This window comes from Amblyraja radiata, chromosome 20, assembly GCF_010909765.2.
Source record: "Amblyraja radiata isolate CabotCenter1 chromosome 20, sAmbRad1.1.pri, whole genome shotgun sequence".
Taxonomy (NCBI): Eukaryota; Metazoa; Chordata; class Chondrichthyes; order Rajiformes; family Rajidae; genus Amblyraja; species Amblyraja radiata.
In genome coordinates, this window is record NC_045975.1 from 43,666,430 (window position 1) to 43,687,339 (window position 20,910).

The window sequence follows — 20,910 nt, forward strand, 5'->3', positions numbered from 1 at the left end:
GGAATTTCATTTGCCAAGTCAGTCATACAAATAAAAAGCAATAGAACACACAAAATACATTTTAACATAAACATCCACCACAGTGACTCCTCCACATTCCGCACTGTGATGGAAGGCGAAAAAACGTTCAATTCTCTTCCCTTCTATGTTCTCCTGCGGTCGGGGGCCTCTAGCCCTCTGGGACGATCTTGATTCTCGTAGCCTGCGCCGTTTGGGCCCTCCGCATCAGTACGATCAGCTCCTGCATCTGGGGGATGTCAGCTCCCCGCACCGGCGATCGGACCCTGGGTCGGGGCTGGTCGAGCCTCCAGTTGGAGCCTCAACCAGTTGGAGTTGATTAGCCTCTTCCGAGACTGCGAGCTCTTGATGGTAAGTCCGCAGGCCGCGGTTGGAACGATCCCAGGCAGGGGATCAGCTTCGATGTTACATCCACGACCCGTGGTGGGGCTCAAGTCAGTCCGAGGAGACCTCCAGCTCCATTGATGGTAGGCCGCTGATCGGCCAAAGATGCGACCTGGAAAACAATCGCATCTCTGGCATGGTAAGAAACTGAAAATAAGTTTACCCCTACCCCCCACATAAAACAAACCGGAGAACATTTACACAAACTTTTAACACACACTAAAAAAAATTTAAAAAGACGAAAAAACAGACAGACTGTTGGTGGGGCTGGCAGTTGTGTGGCACCCCTGGTGGGAACTAAAAGTGGCCATTTTATATTTCTAACTTCAGAAAATTGTTTTCCATGTACAGGAATCTGAAAATGAGATTTGAGTGATTCCTTTACATTTCTTTGTGTATTTCTGCTTCTGTTGAACATGGATGTATAGCTGCTTTCACTCTCTGATCACATTGTGGTTTAGATTTGCTTAAATAAATTGCATGGATGTTTTCATTTAGGTTTTCTTTTGTGAGGCAAAATTCTTTTGGAAGTTTCAGTTAAGAGGACGCAGAGACAACAACCTGGCTGCTCAACACCCGGCTTGAGATCTAACTATTCCTTTGGTTTATGTTTCATTCGCAAGAAGAAGTAAAGAGGAAAGTGACAAATGTTTCGCTTATTAACTGTTTCTTAGAGTTTTCATAACCTTCTCTTCAGTTTGGATATTTCTCCATGTTGTTTGTGCAGTCGATGCATTGCAAGCAGTGTATGTACCAGGATGTGGTTAGTTTAATAACATTCTTTTGGTGGCAGGTTGTTCGAAAACATTTTCATGTTACTCTTCCAATTTGCAATCACACTGCAGAAATTCCAGTATTTAGCCAAGTAGGGTTATGAAACTGGTCTGTTGCAGGAAAAAACTGAAAATTCTTCTTAATATGGTTACTAATTAAATTTGAGTTTTGCAGTTTTTTTATAGTTACATAGCACTGCACTGTTTGTGTTAACAGAGCAGCAAAAGTGGCACCTAAATCTATTCTGCTGTTGGCAAGAAGGGAATTATGCTGACTGCTGAGTACCTTGTGCCAACTGAATTAATTCCGTTTGTAAAGATGAGAGATGTCATATGTTCTATGAGTATGAGCATAAAGAATAGTTTGAAAATGCATTGCTTAAAAAAGCCCATAAATTGCAAATGAATGCCATGGCGGATTGAAAGTTATTACCATTTACCCACTACTGGTCTTGACTATTGAGTCAGTACAATGCTGGTGTGGAATGAGCCAGCTGTCAAGCAGTTGTCACAGTAGTTGGCTCAAAGACATGGTATGGACAGTGTGTAACTGGTCCATACCAGTTGTTTTAATCAATGTGCTTTAGGATGTGTTACATAATAGTTGTGCTTGAATTGTGCAAGATGCTGGTTTGATTCCAAGCTTTGCTTGAAGTTAGACATGTATTTTGTTTTGATCATTTCACTTTATTTTGGGCCTACGTTTTTGATGCTGTTGATGTATGATAGAAGATCGTCTTCTAAGACCAGCACGCAGAGTCGCCACGATTCTTGGAATACTAATATGTTCCACTTTTAATTTTAAATGGATGCTATACCAAAAGGAACATTAGCATGTGTTTGCAATTGACCTTATGTCTTCAAAGGCTTAAAGACAAATTAATACAATCTTAAAGGTCATTTTACTGTCACAGTGGTACAGTGAAATTTCAGTTACCATCCAGCCATACTAAGTGAAAAGCAACAAGACACACAGCCACATAAAATAAAAGTGAACATAAACATCCACCACATCGGCTCCCCACATTCCTCACTGTGATGGAAGATAATAAAGCCCAATTCTCCCGCGGTCAGGGTTGTCGAACCATCCGCAGTCGGGGCCATCAAAACTCTCGCAGCCGGCGATCCGAAGCCCTCTCTTCAGGGTGATCAAAACTCCCGCGTCGGAACGGTCGAAGCTCTCCGCGGTTTAGAGCTCACGAATCGGTCTCTAACCAGGGACCCCGGGCTCCACGATGTTAAAGTCAACAGGCCCACGGTTGGAGCTCTCCGCAGTCGATCCTCGGCAAAGGGATCGCCAGCTCCACGATGGTAAATCCACGCTGCGCCCGTGGTTGAAGCGCCGGGACAGTCTCTAGGAAAGGCTGTGCCACTCCCCAATGTTAGGCCGCAGTGGGGACGGAGATACGATACGGAAAAATAAAAATCCCTTCTCCATTGAGGTCGGAGATCGATGTATGATATTGCCAGGTTGGGAGAAACGAATTGCTGAAAATAACCAGCATTTGTTTGTTTGTGTACTTGGCTGGACTTTGTTATAAGCTTTTGAGAAATTAAATTGGATAAAATGTGCTGTTTGCATTTCTGGAGGAACCTAGCTGGTCAGGCAGCATCTGTGGAGGGGAAAGGACAGATGATGTTTCGGGCCAGGACTCTCCTTCAGACTAATGAAGTGGAGTTGTGGAGAGGTGGGGGGAACGGTGGGGCAAGAAATGTCAAGTCATTGGTGGATTTAGGTGAGGAGGGATAACTAAGGAAGGAGAATGGGGTCTCGGAGCAGGGAGGGCTGGAAGATGAGCGCATGGAGGAAGAGAAACAAGGAACAGACTGACTGGGGGAATGGAAAGGAAGGGGGGAGGGAGAAACTGTGATGAGAAGGGACGGAGCTTATCTGAAATTGGAGAATTCATTGTTCATGCCAGTGTTCAATGTTCAATGGATGTACAATCACAGTTTCAGGGACATTTTTTTGTGTTTAATTGTGTTGTACTGCTTTGAGGGATTGATGCGAGCATTGAACTTGAGATTTATTTTACTTCAATGTTCATTTCACATGGCTTGATACTACAACTCAAATTGATAGAATTTGAAATTTGCTTCAACAATTTTGAAGAGACATTGTGAATATATTGAACTTCCTGTATAATTAAGCTAAATAAAAACAATGCTGGAAATACTTGGGCAGTTAGGCAGCATGTGAAGAAATACTAACAGGCATTTCAGGTTGTAAACGTTTTTATTTGTTTTCTTTCTCATTTGACTTAATCAATACTGTTTGAAAGGAGAGAGGACTGCATTAACTGATTTAACATAATTAGTTGGTATTTTGTTGATTCACAATGGTTCACAATGCTTGATCAATGGTGTTTTATCATTAATGTTTTATTATTATTAATGTTTAGTGCTAGTATTAATGTTTTAGTGTTTAGTATTAATGTTTAGTGTTTTCTGAGTCATTGATATCTGTCACTGTATGTCATGTTGTTACTTGTGGGCGGAGCACCAAGGCAAATTCCTTGTATGCGAATACTTGGCCAATAAACTTACTTACTTTTAGTCGAACTAAGCTTTACATCCTTCGATGGTGGAACATGTTTGGCAAAATTGTGTGTGCTTCCCTCATCTTTATGAAGACTAAATTAAAGGCAGCTTTTGCAACAGGCTGTTGCCTTTCAGTTACGAGATTGGGAATATTGGCTGTATAGATCTAAGTAAAAAATAAATCTTATGTATGATCAAAAATGTAGTTCATTTGTCACTATCCCAAGGACCTTGTCTATCTCATGAAATATTTAAGTTGAAAACTAGCATTTAACTTAATGACTTCATAACAATTTTTGATTCTGGCATTGCTGAAGGTGTGGTTTCCTTCCTGTGATTCATTTGGTGCGAGCTGTTACTCGGTTAGAATACAGGAGACAGTTGCCATCCATTTTGCTGTGAAATATTAATTGTCTTTAACTTGACTGCAGTATTGGGAAAAACGTTGAAAACTCAACTTAAAAGTAAACAAAAATGTACAGTTTTGCTCATCATAGGAATATGATTGAGATAAGGTTTGTGAGAGACTTTGAATAGACTGCTATACATTTATTGCAGTCAGTTTGAGGGAAAGAAATTGAATGCCATTCAGATGGTACATTGCAAAAATCCTGTGGTGTTTTGTCTTTTTGAAAATGCATTCAGGCTAAAATGATAAACATCTTATTTGCAAATTCATTAAATTAATTGTCTAAATTAATGAAAACATCCATTCATTTTCAATCACACTGACTAAATTTCTCCCAGATTGTGATGATAAATAGCTTAAAAGGAAAAGTAACACCCTGTATGTAGTTATCAGCCTTGCAAGCTGCAGGAGTAAGTGCTGGGGATTATAACTGAGGGCTTGGACCTGGTCCTGCAGGAATGGAAGTGAAAGTGTAATCACCTCATTTAAGTATAAATATGACTGGATCGAGCTATTTAAAAAAAAAAAAAAAAAGGCTTTGGAACTTTGTACTTTGATTAGGGATTTATGACACATTTATCAAGATGCTTTGTAAACTGTACCACAATGTTGTAGTCAGAATATATTGTCATTTTTAGTGCACCAAATTTGAAAGGACATCAAAAACTTTAGAGAGCATATCACATTAGTAGGACGATGAAGCATGTTGACGCTTTGAATAAGCAACTTGATGTTTGGGGATAGTTGTAAAATAGGAGCAGAGAAAGCAGGAGACATCAAACTTCTTAACATGGGCCTGGTAATTGATGACTGTTGTCAATATTACATGACCGTGGAGAATGAAAAGTAAAAGGCAGGATCAACCAAATATGCACTCATTCCATGGTTGTGAGTGATGCAAAAACTTCAAACCTCTATCAGATAAATTAAAATGTACAAAAAGTAAAATGGAGGTGTGGAGTGGAGGGAAGGGTGGTGAGTGGGGGTGCTGATTGTTGGAATTCTGAATGTGAAAATAACACATTTTCTAAATCCTTTCTTCTTTCGCAGTCTTACTTTGTTACGGATTATGATCCAACAATTGAAGATTCCTATACCAAGCAGTGTGTTATTGATGACAGGGCAGCAAGATTGGATAGTAAGTATTTTGTTATCAGAGTTTAGTCCTTTGGGCAGTTCATGGAAAGGCCATCCTTAAGTTATCACTTTGAGACCTGCCTTGATTGATCATTCATATATCACTTTAATTGGAATGAACTGGAGTTGCTGTCCTTCAGTGTATCCAGGCTCTAATGTACACAAACATTGAACATAGAACAGTGTAGCACAGGCCCTTCGGCCCACAATGTCTGCGCCAAACATGCTGCCAAGTTAAATTAATCTCATCTGTCTGAATGTGGTCCATATCCCTCCATTGCTTGCATTTAAATGGACATAGAGGACTGTGGTTGTCTCTGAACTGACAGTCTGGTTACAAGCTCCAGCTGGTTCCATTCCACCAACCTCTACCCATGACCGTGTAAAATCTTTTGGATTCTTCTCTTTGAAAGCTGCAATTAGCAGTTTCACACTGATGATCTTTGCAATGGAATACAATGTTAATATCAGGGGACCAAACTGTGCTGACTGATAGCAGGCAGTTTCCTACGCCTCTGTCAACTACCAGTCGTGTGCACCTTGAATTCATTTAGGATATGCTGAAGGACATTTCTGTTCTGCCTCAGGACATTGAGGTTAATTATGGAACATTGACTTGTTGAAGAGGGTCTACACAATGTGTATGCTGAGGGATGATGTAGGAACAATCAGGGATGAGCTGGTGAATATACTAAAGATTTTTCAAGGTCCTGGGGAGAGGTTGGTGGGCCGGAACTAGCTGGATTGCTCTTCCATTAAACAACCAGAAAGGGACATAAATAGTAGGGGAAGTGATGCTGTACTTCATGTTTCAATTATTGGTTCATTGATGTATACTTAATTTTCAAGTTTTCTGTTGTCTATTTGAATAACAAAATTTAAATCTCTGAGCAAATGAGATATTTATTTATCTGAAATAAAAAGCCATTGACTGATGTGATATTAAATTCCTTTATTACAATGTCCATTAACTTAAAATATATATTTTCATGTCAAAGGAGAAGGCTATTATGGCCCATTGACTCTATACCAGCTCCCAGAGAAATATGTTTTTTGCCTCTAATTTCCCCAACTACAAATTCTCTCCATATTCCCATCAATTTTCCCCAGATTCTACACGCTTTGGAAGATTAGTGCCCTACTGTTCAGAGAAGAAACCAAAGCGTCTGGTGGGAACTTTCAAATTCCTTTGGAGATCGAGATTAAGATGCTGGAGCTGAAAGGCAATAGTTTAGTTTAGAGATACTGTGCGGCACCAATCCAATTAACCTACAAACCTGTACGTCTTTGGAGTGTGGGAGGAAACCAGAGATCCCAGAGAAAACCCACGCAGGTCACTTGGAGAACGTACAAACCCCGTACAGACAGCACCCATAGTCAGGATTGAACTCTGAGTCGGTGACACTGTAAGGCAGGAACTCTACCGCTACACCACAGTGCTGCCCTTTATTAGTTGCCCCACTGTGCCTCTTATACCTCAGAGCCCCATTGGGCACTTGTTAGTTGTGATGAGGAAGCTCAATCAATCCCCTACCTTTGGCAAAAATTGGGCTGTGTCCAGAATGATCTGGCCTGCAAACTGAGATGACCGAGGCTGCAATCAACACAATTGTCCTCCAGCACCAGTTTTGCTCAATGTTCCAGCATTTGCAGTTTCTCTTGTCCACACCTGGTTAAAATCAAACTTGTCCATACAGTTGGTACACACAATTGCTGGGGAAACTCAGCGGGTGCAGCAGCATCTATGGAGCGAAGTTTACTGATGCCAATTTTGTGATTAGTAATTTGATTCATGCCTTTAACTTCCAGTGTTTATTGTACCAAAGAATTAGCTACTTTGAATTCATCTTGGCTCATTTCCTTTTACTAATTTGACATTCTTGAAAAATAGCACAAATTTCTACTATTTAGAAAAAAATAATAGAACTTGCTTTCTTAGACATTCCCAATGCATACAATTTTTGATTAAGGTCAAGATTAAGGAAACCTATTTTGTCTTGACAATTGAAATGTGGTAACTAATGATAATTACAGTTCATTTAAAAAGGAAAAAGCTGCAGATTCTGGAAATTAGGAAAGAAACCAATGCGGGAAATATTCAGTGAGTTAATCGGCATCTGTGGAGTGATGATGTGGAATCATTTATCAAGCCAATGATCCATCATTACAATTCGTACACTTTGTATTTTGCCTGCTGCATGCTTTTTAATCACTATTGTGAATTTTCCTCTTTAATCACTCTTGTGAATTTTCCTCTTTAATCACTCTTGTGAATTTTCCTTGTGCCATCTAGTTTTGGACACTGCAGGACAAGAAGAGTTTGGAGCCATGCGAGAGCAATACATGAGGACAGGGGAGGGTTTTCTGCTGGTCTTCTCTGTTACAGATAGAGGAAGGTATGTTTAAACACTGCATGGGAGAAAAATCACGTAATTTCCTTGGACTATAAAATTCAGTATTTTGTTGTAAGTATATTTATTGAGCTACTGTCAAATCTTTCAATAGTTTAAGAGGATCCTAGGTTATATGGTGATATTGTGCCAAATTAAAGTTGCTTCAAGTTATTGTTTGTTTTACTTGATGCTTCAGGTAGTACAATGAACAGACGATCTTTGCCCCACTAACTAGTGATGCTCAATTGCAGTATAGGTGAAGGTACTCAAATTTAAATCTATGGTCATTGTGCGTGTGGGTTCATTCATGCTGTGATGTTCTGAAAGTTATTGTAAAGTCATGTAATTCCAAATGATGAAAATCATAAATTGTAGATGCTACAAACATAAAATAAAAAATAAAAATGCTGGGAATACACACCAGATCAAGCTATGTCTGTGGAAAGAGAAATGGTCAACTTTTCAGGATATTTTTTAAAAAAGCCACAAAAACCTCCATTAAATCTTCAATCTCTCTCTTCTCCCACTCCCATGCAATAGTCAGCCTTTCCTTTGACAAGAGCTTCTCCATGTCCCTGACTTTTTGTGGTGAAATCTTCCAATCCAGGCTTCAAGCAGCAGATAAACATTTTCTATATAGTCTGATTGTAAACACCAGCTAGCATTTAGCCTTGGAAACTCAAGAAATTCTCTGCCCTTGCATTCCCGGTGAAACGATGGTCATTATTGCCTATCGCCTGCTTGTCAGCTGTTTTAAGCTTTTATAAACCGTACATTAAGGCATTTGATTGTTTGTAATTTGAGTGTCGTTTTCAAAGGAGTGTTTGTATTTATTAAAATAGCCTCCTAGTCACTATCTGTAGATTCTGTGATTTCAAATGAACTGTTGCAGTATCTGGAGTACATTTTAACCCAGATCCTGGAAAAATGGGTCGAGTGGATGACCCTGCATAGATGTGAAAAGTTCAGACTTCTCTTCTGTTTGACAGAAGATGTGTGTTGACTGAGCAAGCTACTACCTGGATCTTAGAGGTCACCTTAACAATGTATGAAACCGGGCATAATGGAAATGTGAGATGAATTTGGCAAATTAATGTTGTCTTAATTTAAATACGATCAAGGCAAGTAAGCTTGCTGTGTTCTACTTGTTCCTTTCCTGATTACAGTTGGTATGCGGAGCTGAACTGCATTAACCAGGGAACTCCCTACTTTGATATTTGACGAGCTCTGAACTTGGAACTGGTTAGATAACTTGGGTTTTCATTTTTGATTGGTTGCTTTTTACGTTGACTATGAATTGAAAATGGCTACCATTTAGCACTCTTCCCCTGACATTGCACCCATCAACTTCTCCTCGCCCCCAATGTGCCTCCCTTGAAGCAGCTGTGGAGACCTTGAGACCCAAGGTGAGAGGTGTTGAGCTAGTGGTTAATCTGAGTTTCCAGTTCCTTTATTCCAGGATTTTTTTCAAACTGGGTATTAACAAGTCTGAGACATGATTTATTCTTGTTTGGGTTAATTCTTTGAATGAAATTTGGGTTTTAGATAATACTAGACCATGTAGACCTGTAGCCACCACGGGAGGCGTGGGGGGCAGAGAGGAAGCGGGAGGGGGGCAGAGAGGGAGTGGGGGGGGGGGGGGGGGGGGGGGGAGGGGGGGGGGGAGGGGGGCAGGGGGGCAGAGAGGGAGCGGGGGGGTGGGGAAGGGGGGTAGAGTTTGAAGGGTTGGGGGGGGGTTGCGCGTCGTCACAGGGGAGGGCTGGTTCCCGAATGCAATACTCCCTCGCTCGTGGCTGGCGGCTCCCGGCTGCAGGCTCCCCCCAACGCACTCGTCCCCTGCCCGTAGCCTCCTCGGCTCCAAGCTCCAGACAGGGCCCCGAGTACGGGGGGGGCGTGGTCGGGGCGGTGACGTCACTTGCAGCGCGAGCAAGAAGACAGAAAGTCTTTTCCGTTGCTTGAACATTTTCATTAATAACTGGAGAAATAAAGCATGAATTTTTCAGATAATGCGTTTTTGGACTACAGGGGGAAAATCTCTAGTGGAATATGTTAAATGTTACCGTTAGCACGTCGTTTATTAGAGAAGATGTGATCACACACACACGCGCAGATGCACACACGCAGACGCACACACACAGACGCGCCCGCACAGGCACACTCAGACGCACACACACACGCACACACAGAAGCACACGCACAGGCACACGCAGACGCACACACACGCAGAAGCGCACGCACACACTGACGCACACACACACACAGACGCACGCACAAACACAGAGGCATGCACATGCACACACACGCAGAGACACGCAGAGACATGCAGAGACACACAGACAGAGAGAGAGAAACAGAGAGAGAGAGACACAGACAGACAGACACACACACACACACACATACACGCAGACTCACACTCACACACAGTTTTAATAAGTATATGATATGGATATGAAATCTGGAATAGTATTCCATTACTTTCTGGAAGTTAACAATCAACAATGAATGGTTTTTATTTAGTGTTTTGAAGGCAATTTGCCTTCAGGTCTTGCCTACACTGGTGATATCAATTGGGGATAGACAAAATGTAGAGTATAATAAAGGAAGTAAACATTTAAAGTTTCTGTGCTCGAACAATGATGGCAGAGTGTCAAATGTGAACCACACAAGATGAACCGTGGTACAAATCTGGCAAAAGCTTTTCAAAATCCTTTGATCATTTTCTTAGGTCAAGTTGACTGGTGTGAATCAACTTAATTTTTCTGAATTTATTTTTTCTGTTTGATGAAGTTTGATGAAGGACTCTTGTCAATTATATTAAAGATGTGCCACTTATCTTTCTTTACAGTTTTGAAGAAATTTACAAGTTCCAAAGACAGATCCTTCGAGTGAAGGATCGTGATGAATTCCCTATGATCCTTGTGGGTAACAAAGCAGACTTGGAACATCAAAGGCAGGTGAGCACCAGGAACTGACCTTGCTGTTTAGCAAAGACGACAAAAATAAAAGATCACTCCCGGGGTTATTGATTTTTGAGTTTTGACTGATGTGCAGCTTCCTGATACAGAAATGTCAGGAGGATTGAAACCTACTCTGGTTAAAATGCGAAATGCTTTTTTATATGAAATCTATTCAATATTGGCAGTTTTTTGTCAGATTAAGCTTTGCTTTCCTCGTCTTATTTTACACTACTAACTTAATTTGGTTCCTAAGTCCTCAAAATATTGAGTTAACCTGCACCAACTTGCTGATAGAAATATTGTGATATCAATTCTGAAAATCAAAAAGCTATTTGATGTAAAGCTAATCATTAAAATTTTTACAGAGGAGAAACAAATTTAACTCTTAACAAACTATGTCAATGACAGTTGTTTCTTACACCAGCTTTTCTAAAATTTACATTTTTTCTATTTTAGATTTGAGTACAGATAAAACTAAATAAATATTTAGTTTTGACTCTGACTGGTTGACATCAGCTTTTTTCAATAATTAAACAGTTCAGTCATTGTAAAAACTCATCTGGTTCAATCATTTCATTTTAAGACTGGCAATCTGCCATTGTGAGTTGGTTTAACACATTTGAGATTAAAATAAATATGATTCCTTTCAAATTTAGATTCCTTTAACATTTATTCCTTTCTAACCTTGACATCATTCTCAAAGGACACAAGTATCACGGATGATGTGTTCAAAGAATGATTTGCAATGGATGAGTTTTTGCTTTCTAATTGCATGTGTTTATGGGGCTCTGTTTTAGCTGTGCTGAAAGAAAAATCTTAAATTGATCTATTTTGACTTTTTGTGGCTGCTAACGGTAATTACATGAAGCTGGATAAGAAGGTTTCGAGGGATATGAGCCAAATGTAGACAAATGGGACTAGCTTAGATGGGGCACCTAGGTTGGCATGGACGAGTTGGGCTGAGGGACCTGCTTCTGTGCGGTATTGCTTTACGACTCCAAAGCTCAGTAGCTCAATTATTTTAGTTTTATTAAAAGTCAAATTTACAGAAGGATAATGTTTTGGTTTTTACTGAAAGGGTTTGTGCAATAGGCGGTGGTGTAATAAGGCAAGTTGGGTATACGAAAATATTAACGTAAACACTTACCAAAAAAGCAATGAAGCTCCTGTACCTTCATTGAAATAATGAATAATACTGGGAATTCTTGTATGGAGAACTGTGGCAATAGACACTAGTGCAGAAGTCGGTCCTTTGAGCCAGCACTGCCATTCACTGTGATTGTGGCTGATCATCCACAATCAGTACCCCGTTCCTGCCTTCTCCCCATATCCCTTGACTGCTATCTTTGAGAGCTCTATCTAACTCTCTCTTGAAAGCATCCAGAGAATCGGCCTCCTCTGTCTTCTGAGACAGAGAATTCCACAGATTCACAACTCTCTGGGTGAAAAAGGTTTTCCTCCTCTCCGTTCTAAATGGCCAACCCCTTATTCTTAAACTATGGCCTCCGGTTCTCTGGATCATCTTCCCCAGGCTAACTGGTCTATAATTCCCTGTTTTCTCTCTCCCTCCTTTCTTAAAAAGTGGGATAACATTAGCTACCCTCCAATCCACAGGAACTGATCCGGAATCGAAAGAACATTGAAAAATGATCAACAACGTGTACACAATTTCTAGAGCCACTTCCTTAAGTACCCTGGGATGCAGACCATCAGGCTCTGGGGATTTATCAGCCTTCAGTCCTATCAGTCTACCCAACACCATTTCCTGCCTAATGTGAATTTTCTTCAGTTCCTCCGTCACTCTCGGTCCTCTGGCCACTAGTACATCTGGGAGATTGTGTCTTCCTTAGTGAAGACAGATCCAAAGTACCTGTTGAACTCATCTGCCATTTCCTTGTTCCCTATAATAAATTCACCTTTTTCTGTCTTCAAGGGACCCACATTTGTCTTAACTATTTTTTTTCCTCTTTACATACGCAAACAAGCCTTTACTATCCTTCTTTATATTCTTAGCTAGCTCACCTAGCTTACATCATCTTTTCTCCCTGTATTGCCTTGTTAGTCATCTTTTGTTGCTCTTTAAAAGTCTCCCAATCCTTTGCTTCCCCCTCATCTTTGCTATGTTATACTTCTCTTTTATTTTTATACTGTCCTTGACTTCCCTTGTCAGCTACGGTCGCCTCTTACTCCCCTTTGAATCTTTCTTCCTCTTTGGAATGAACTGATCCTGCACCTTCTGTATTATTCCCAGAAATACTTGTTATTCCACTGTCACCCCTACTGGGATCTCATTCCAGTCATCTTTGGCCAGCCTCATGCCTCCATAGCCCCCTTTGCTCAACTGTAATACTGACACCTCCGATTTTCCCTTCTCCTTCTCAAATTGTAGATTAAAACTTATTATATTATGGTCACGACCTCCTAATGGCTCCTTTACCTTGAGTTCCCTTATCAAATCCAGTTCTTTGCACAACACTAAATCCAGTACAACCAGCTCTAAGAATCCATCTCGGAGGCACTCCACAAACTACCTTTCTTGGGGTCCAGCACCAACCTGATTTTCCCAGTCTACCTGCATGTTGAAATCTCCCATAACTACCGTAGCATTACCTTTGCTACATGCCAATTTTAACTCTTGATACAACTTGCACCCTATATCCAGGCTACTGTTTGGGGGCTGTAGATAACTCCCATTAGGGTCTTTTTACCCTTGCAATTCCTCAGTTCTATCCCTACTGACTCCACATCTCCTGATTCTATGTCACCCCTCGCAAGGGACTGAATTTCATTCCTTCCCAACAGAGCTAGCCCACCTGTCTGTCTTTTCGATAGGACGTATGCCCCTGAATATTCAAGTCTGAATATCTGTCTGAATGTCTTCTTCAGTCTGAAGAAGGGTCTCAACCCGAAACGGCGCCCATTCCTTCTCTCCAGAGATGCTGCCTCACCTGCTGAGGCAGCATTTTGTGTCTACCCCTGAATATTCAGTTCCCAGCCCTGGCCCTCTTGCAGCCATGTCTCTGTAATTTCCACAACATCATACTTGCCAATTTCTAACTGAGCCTCAAACTCATGCACTTTATTTCTTATACTTATTTCTTATACAAGAATTCAATAGTTTCACTAGAGTTTGTATACATCTGGTCATGTTTTTTTAGCATTATGTTAATTTTAAACTAATTTGTTTGGTCTGTTATTTAGGCACAGATATTTTTTTTAAGTTTTGGGGTTGCTGGAGATGACTGTGAATGCCTCCTTTTTATAAGCTTTGGATCTTGTGCTCCATGCCGGGAGTGTTCTCAGGACACCGAGTGAACCTTGTTATTATCATGCTGTCATGATGCAGAACAATTTGTGCTTTTGAATATTAATAGTGCCTTGCATTGATGAGCTCGTTTGTCAGGAACTTTTTGACGTGATGCAAGTTTGCTGAACAGCAGAAATACTCGTGTGTGCTTTAATGCAATTTGTTCTCATGGGTAGGCTGTCATGTTGAATAATTATGTGACAAGCATTATTAGAAATGCTGGGACTGGCAGCATTCCTGTTAACTGTAATCAGAGTGAACAGAAAACTGCAAGTCAGCTGATCAGCTCTGAGCATGATTACTTCATGGATTTCCGATCTAAGCTGCTGCAATCTGATGTAACTTTATACAATCACTTATCTTGCAAGCAATGTTTTCAAACAGAAGGTATCTTGTAAAAGGAGAGCGCTTGTTGCTTTAATCTAATTTTATGTCAGAAGTAAAAGGAAGGCCCTAATATCCTTATAAACATAGATAGTGATTCAATGTATTGTTTCAAGGAGGTGCAGGTGCATGAAAATATTGGCCATTGATCACCCAAATTATTTTAAGTATTTCCCATACATTTGCACAGTTTTGAGATCTTTTAGTTTAGAGATACAGTGTGGAAACAGGCCCATCGCCCAAGTCCATGCCAACCAATGGTCACCTGTACACTAGTTCTATCCTACACACTAGGGACAAGTTACAGAGGCCAATTAACATACGAACCTGCGCGCCTTTAGTTTGTGGGATGAAACCGGAGCACCTGGAGGAAACCCACGTGGTCCTGGAGAACGTGCAAACTCTGTACAGGCAGTGGCATAGTCAGGAATGAACCTGGGCGTCTGGTGCTGTGAGGCACCAACTCTACCACTGTGCCACCCATCCCCACTGGAACTTTGTCGATTCCTGAAATGGACATTGAGCTGTTGGTGCCATTCAATTATTTTACTTGCCCATCTATTACGATGCAGGAAGCCTTGTCACCCACCATATCCTTGCTGGCTCTCAGTAGCGATTCCATCAGTCATGTTCCCTTTCTTATTTACAGTCCCTGCAATATCTTCTCGCAATACCTTTTGCCACCACCAGAGTTATGAAAAAAATGTTAAGAATGACACTGATCCTGCGAATGAAAGCCAGGAGAGATTTTAGAAGGATGAGAGGGCATCTTATAGAAACATATCACATTCTTAAAGGATTGGACAGGCTAGATGCAGAAAGAAATGTTCCCGATGTTGGGGGTGTCCAGAACCAGGGATCACCGTTTCGGGCCATTTAGGACTGAGGAAAAACTTCTTCACCCAGAGAGTTGTGAATCTGTGGAATTCTCTACCACAGAGGGCAATGGAGGCCAATTCACTGGATGTTTTCAAGGGAGAGTTAGATTTCTCTCTTAAGGCTAAAGGAATCGAGGGATATGGGGGAAAAAGCAGGAATGGGGTGCTGATTTTAGATGATTAACCATGATCATATTGAATGGCGGTGCTGGCTAGAAATGCTGAATGGCCTACTCATCCTATTTTTCTATGTGTCTATGATATTTAGTGCTACTCCTTGTGACTTGTGAGAGCACAGAAGTGTGAGAAGTTCCTGCTCCTAACATTGTGGGTGCAGTGGTTGCAGAAATCTTGTTAAATAGCAAAGAATTATTGGGATTGGTTTATTAATGACATGTGCACCTAGATGCATTGAAAAAAGTGTTTTGTGTGCTATCCATCTATGTCATATTCTGAAAATAATTATCCTAGCGTGATGAAATAAAATCTTGTGCTGGATACCTGACGACAGAGGCGATTGAGAGCATGGGGATTAGTTGGTCACTTGTGGCAATTGAGCCCGTGTATTTCAGTTCCAATGGGGGACACGTGAATGAAGAGGAGGAAGGACTGTTCCTTTTTGACTTCAGCATCTTTTGGATGAATGGAAGGGTTTGGAAGCATCGCCCTTGACTTCAGTGGAGCAGGGAATGAGGATGTAAATATAACCAGCTGAAGTTCCCCATGTGTATTCAACAATGATGACTGAAGAGGGATATTATAATTTGATTTCATCGTATAAATTAGCAGGTATCTACAGTGGGCCAAATGTCACCATTGATTTAAACATTATGATTGGACTTTTCTTTTGTCATGGCATTGATGATTTTTTTTTTTTTAAAGCAGAAGGGTCTCGACCCGAAAAGTCGCCTATTTCCTACGCTCACTAGATGCTGCCTCACCCGCTGAGTTTCTCCAGCATTTTTGTCTCCCTTCGATTTTTCAGCATCTGCAGTTCCATTCTTAAACAAAAGGTTGTCCTTTGGGTGATTGTTCTCCCAACAAGACAAGGAGTCTTGGAAGTTTAGGGAATCCAAAGCTAGAATGCACTGCAAATCCCTGGATCCACTGTAGTCTTTATAAATTACTGGAGGCTATTTTTTATTTACATGCTACTTGGGTCTATTAACGATGCTTATGTGAAACATCTAGCAGTATTTTACTCTGAAGATGTTGTATAAATAGACATTCTTGTTGTCATTTGGATGGGTATAATGTTATTTGCATTCATTGATATGGTATTTGGGTATATAAAGTTATGAGGAGTTATGAGAGCCTACAGAAGCAGATGGTTCGACTTTTTCCCGAAAGTAGTAGCACCTAAAACTAGAGGACATAGTTTTAAGGTTGGGGGAAAGATTTAAAAGGTAGTAGGGGATAACATTTCAGTTTAGAGGGAGATGGGTATATGGAACAAGCTGATAGAGGAAGCTGTAGAGGTGGATAGAATCACAACATTTGAAAGACAGTTAGGCAGACACATGGATAGAAAAGCTTTAGAGGGATATACGAGCCAAATACAGCTCAAATGGATAAACGGCATGGATAATTTGGGCTAAAGAGTCTGTTTCTGTGCTGTATAAGTGACTCGATTTCTAACTTTGTGGTTAAAAGATTTGAAATTATTTAAATTTCCAAGGCCAATAGATGGAATACAACTTTATTTAATCCAGTGTTGTTCATTTATATCAGGAACACATCCTCCAAGTTTTCCTCTGGAAATGCATACAGCTGCTCCCTTTTGTCCATGGGACAGGTGTTTGATGTGCCATGTGTCCTGATCAGCACACTGCCACGATCACGTCACATCCTATTTTAAGAATAAAGATATATGCTTGCAATTTGTTAGTGGAACTGTTGCTTATTTAAAGTGTGGGCATTTGACAGTGTTGTGATCAAAATAAATACAGAATACTGAGTGTGTACAAACTACATTTTATTCCTTTAAAAGTAATTTCATTTAAATCCTGTGCGTTCACGTAATACCTTGAGGGCTACAAGATGACAATCATTATCATCATTAAAGAGATGGAAGGTGTGATGAAATTGTCCTTGCTCACTGTTTTTTAGTTTGGATTCTAACAGCATTATTTGGCAGTGGACCTCCATTACAGCCTTGCATCTAATGCAGACGAGAGCTGAATTTCTGATGTCAGATGTGGGGCTGCTTTGATTTTTTGTTTCCCTATATGAAGTGTGGCATGTGCATTCCTGGTAAAATGTCAATGGGTAAATGTTCTGGTGGTTGGAGTCACATCTCAGCGGTCTCATGAAAATAGTGAGTAGTAATGGAATGGTATCTACTTGCCTTGAAACTTCCAAACCCATAACATTGGAAGCACTTTCCAAACCTGTGACCATCACTTCCTACTAGAAGAGCAGCAGGTGCATGGGAACACCGCCACTTGCAAGTATCCTTCCATCCTTACCCTCTGACTTGGGAATATTCCTGGGTCTAATTCCTGGAACACATTATTCCACAGAAGTGTACGTACTGACGACCATCATTAGCTCTGGCCACTTTGGGATGGGCAGTCACTTTAAGCTTGTGCCTGGTGTGCCCAACAACTTCAGGAACTATTTATGTTAAGCACAAGCATAATCTTTTATCTGAACCGATTCTAGGAGTCTGTTTCCAATCTTTTAATATCTACCTCTGTTCTCTAATATATATATACACCCCACAATCAACCTAATTTTCTGCACTATGTTGTAAAGGTTATTGTAAGTCAGATTTGTAGTGTATTTAATATTTTTTTCTCCTTCCCTGCAGATAACAACTGAGGAAGGGCTACAGCTTGCGAGGCAGCTCAAAGTAACATACATGGAGGCTTCAGCTAAAATCCGCTTGAATGTAGACCAGGCTTTTCATGAGCTAGTTCGAGTTATAAGGTAGGAATCAATTGGCGTATTATGTGGGGTGACTGCCGTGCCTTAGTAGGGAGAGTCGTGAAGCAAGGAAAATTGTGCTGGAATAAATGCCAATTAAAATTGGAATCTTCCACAAATTTGAGCGAGATCTTTTCATATAAAAGATTCTGGTTTTGAATTTAAATTAAAAAAAATTCCATCTTATCGTAAGGTCCTTTAACTGTGATATCGGTTGTCCCTTTTCAATTGCATGATACCAGATCTGAAATAGCCTGTTGCATTAGTCCACAATCTAATGAACCAGTAAACCATTTGTTATACACCCCATGAACAAGTGTAGATGAGTTTTGGAATTAAGAATTATAATATAAGCAAAATGAAGCTATTGATAGATAGAGTTAGTTGTGTGCACAAATCTTTGAAGATTGCAGGGCAAGTTGGTAATGCTGTAATGCATGATCCTGCGTATCTTCAATAAAAATGATGACGTGTCAAAACATGTAAATATACTTTTCAACACCGTAGATTGAAAAGGATATTGTTCTTGAAGACATTCCATTGGTGGTTTACCATAACCGCACTACTGAACGGAGTTTTACTAATTTTATATTTGGTGAAACTGGGACTAACACAGTGAAATTTAAGGGAAACAAGAAAGATGATGATGAGATTTAACAGGCGTCTTTGATGTCAGGAATAGCTTTGATAAAGTAAGAATAATGCGTTTCCACTGGCAGGATTGATAAACTGATGATGCAGTTTCAAAGTAGTTGTAAGATGTATTCGAAAGAAAATGAGTACATTTCTACGCATTAAGCTGCAATCTGGACAGTACATCTTGAAATAATGCTGCTGATTGAATCATAAATTTGATGCATCTTGTTGATGTTTGCAAGGGTGTACGGCAACAGCAAGAACAAATTGGATGGTTTTTAAAGGTCCTGGCTCAGGCACGATGCGAACTACCTATTCTGAGCAGCTCTTCATTAGCATTTCAACACTTAAATGGAAAATAACTTGTTTATTTTTGTTCTTGTGCAGAAGATTTCAAGAGCAAGAATGCCCTCCTTCTCCTGAGCCATCGCGGAATGAAAAAGACAGTAGTGGCTGCCACTGTGTTATAATTTGAGATGCTGGCTTGTCTACTCAACAGCTGCCAAACCACCTGCCCCCATTCATGCCTTCAAAAACATTTGTGTCAATCAATATTGCCTCTTTACTGCATGCTTACTGTTTGGTCGCAGATTGCCTTAGTAGTCTAATAAAAAGCTGGCTGTGTTGCCCACTTGATTGGGGAGGGGGTGAGGGAGAAGTATTTTGTCACCTCTCATGTCCTGAGGCAGGTGGTAAAGTTTAAAGAATATAAACACTAAGGCTGCTACTTAAATGTCAGAGTTCCATTTGTTTCAGGAATGGGATTTCTATTATTTGTTAGGAAAGAAAATTCAGAATGTAGACAATTGATTTGAGCTAATTTGCCTTGAGGTGTTTAAAGCCATGCTTACATGTCTTGTCCACAGTGCCATTTAACGTTTAATGCTATGATTATGCGCTAACCACATATTGTACATAAGGATCCTTGATTTCCAAGAAAAACAAGTATCAAATGATTATAAGTGAAGGGCAACAGGGAAGGGTTGAACTGGTCATTTCTTCGCCCTGGATAAAATACAGAGAAATAAGCCTTAAATAACACTTTGTTGGTGAGAGTCTGAGTTTCATGTAATGCTGCATTTTGCTCCAGTGGCCAAATCCAGTCAGTCTACTGTATTTATTTTAACCATCTGGAGACATTATCGGGAATCAATGAAGCCAAACACCTGTGATCTCACTGGGTGTAAACATTTGAGATTTTTTAAAGACTAATTTTGCATCATTGTTGAGGAGTTTCAAGTCTTCTCTTTGTCTTCCTTTGATGTGATTGTATTTCGGGATAAGGGATTCAAAGTGCTGAAGTGTAGTTGTTTTTCCTCATGTAATATAAAGAGATGGAATTGAATCTTCCACTGATGAAGATGATTAAATGTTTTGCTATATACTTTTATACATTATTTTCTTATCAAACTAGTTAACAAGTATTTTTATATGTTTGTAAACAAATATGCTTTCACAGCATAACTTGTGTATATGTAAAGATGAGTATTTAATTCTCACATTTCACTTTTAACGGACAAACTTTTAGGTATAATTTACAGAACTGTGGTAATACTTTCCTAATCTCCTCACGGCAGCTGGGTGCACCTAGTTGTATCAGGTCATGTGCCTGCAAAGTGTACCCACATAAACTTTAGCATGCTCTGACCAACCATTTCAGAAGGTGGATACATTTTGTAAAAGTCCAGAATCTGAGAAACTCCTGCTGATATTTTTTGGGTTTGACTGTGAATGGTCTCTGAGTACAAGTTCAGCGGATTAATAACTTGGTTTGAGATTTGTCCTTTGAGTTCGATCGCTGAAAAGATGTACACAACAATCCTGATACTGCCTCTACATCAGCTCCTTGAAGTTTGATCTGACTACACCCTTGTATAGCTTCTGGTGCTCGAATAAAGGATGATTAATTTAGTGGAAGACTTATTATTTTCTCTGTGCCTCCTTTATCGTGATACTTTTTAAATTAAACTTATTAGCAATCATTGTCTTTGCCCTGATTGCAAAGCATCCTAGTGCCTGTTCAATTTCTCAAATGAATTGCTCCCTTTCATAAAAGGCTCACTATCTCGAAATCTGAATACAACACTGGTAATGTTTTTTTCCTCTGTTATATTTTGCAGAAGTTCCATGCCTTGTTGCATGCAGGTGGATTAGGATGTGTTATC

General features: G+C 40.2%; 1 protein-coding gene across 1 annotated transcript in view; it reads left to right on the forward strand.

Moving 5' to 3' along the window:
* rras2 (RAS related 2) overlaps positions 1-20,662 on the forward strand; it is a 55,359-nt gene extending 34,697 nt beyond the window's left edge. Inside the window, exons 2-6 of the mRNA XM_033038510.1 lie at positions 5,176-5,263; positions 7,556-7,658; positions 10,501-10,609; positions 17,994-18,112; positions 19,133-20,662. Of these exons, the coding sequence (XP_032894401.1) occupies positions 5,176-5,263; positions 7,556-7,658; positions 10,501-10,609; positions 17,994-18,112; positions 19,133-19,220 (507 nt within the window). The 3' untranslated portion in view covers positions 19,221-20,662. The remainder of the gene's footprint in view (positions 1-5,175; positions 5,264-7,555; positions 7,659-10,500; positions 10,610-17,993; positions 18,113-19,132) is intronic.
* Positions 20,663-20,910: the final 248 nt, after the last annotated feature.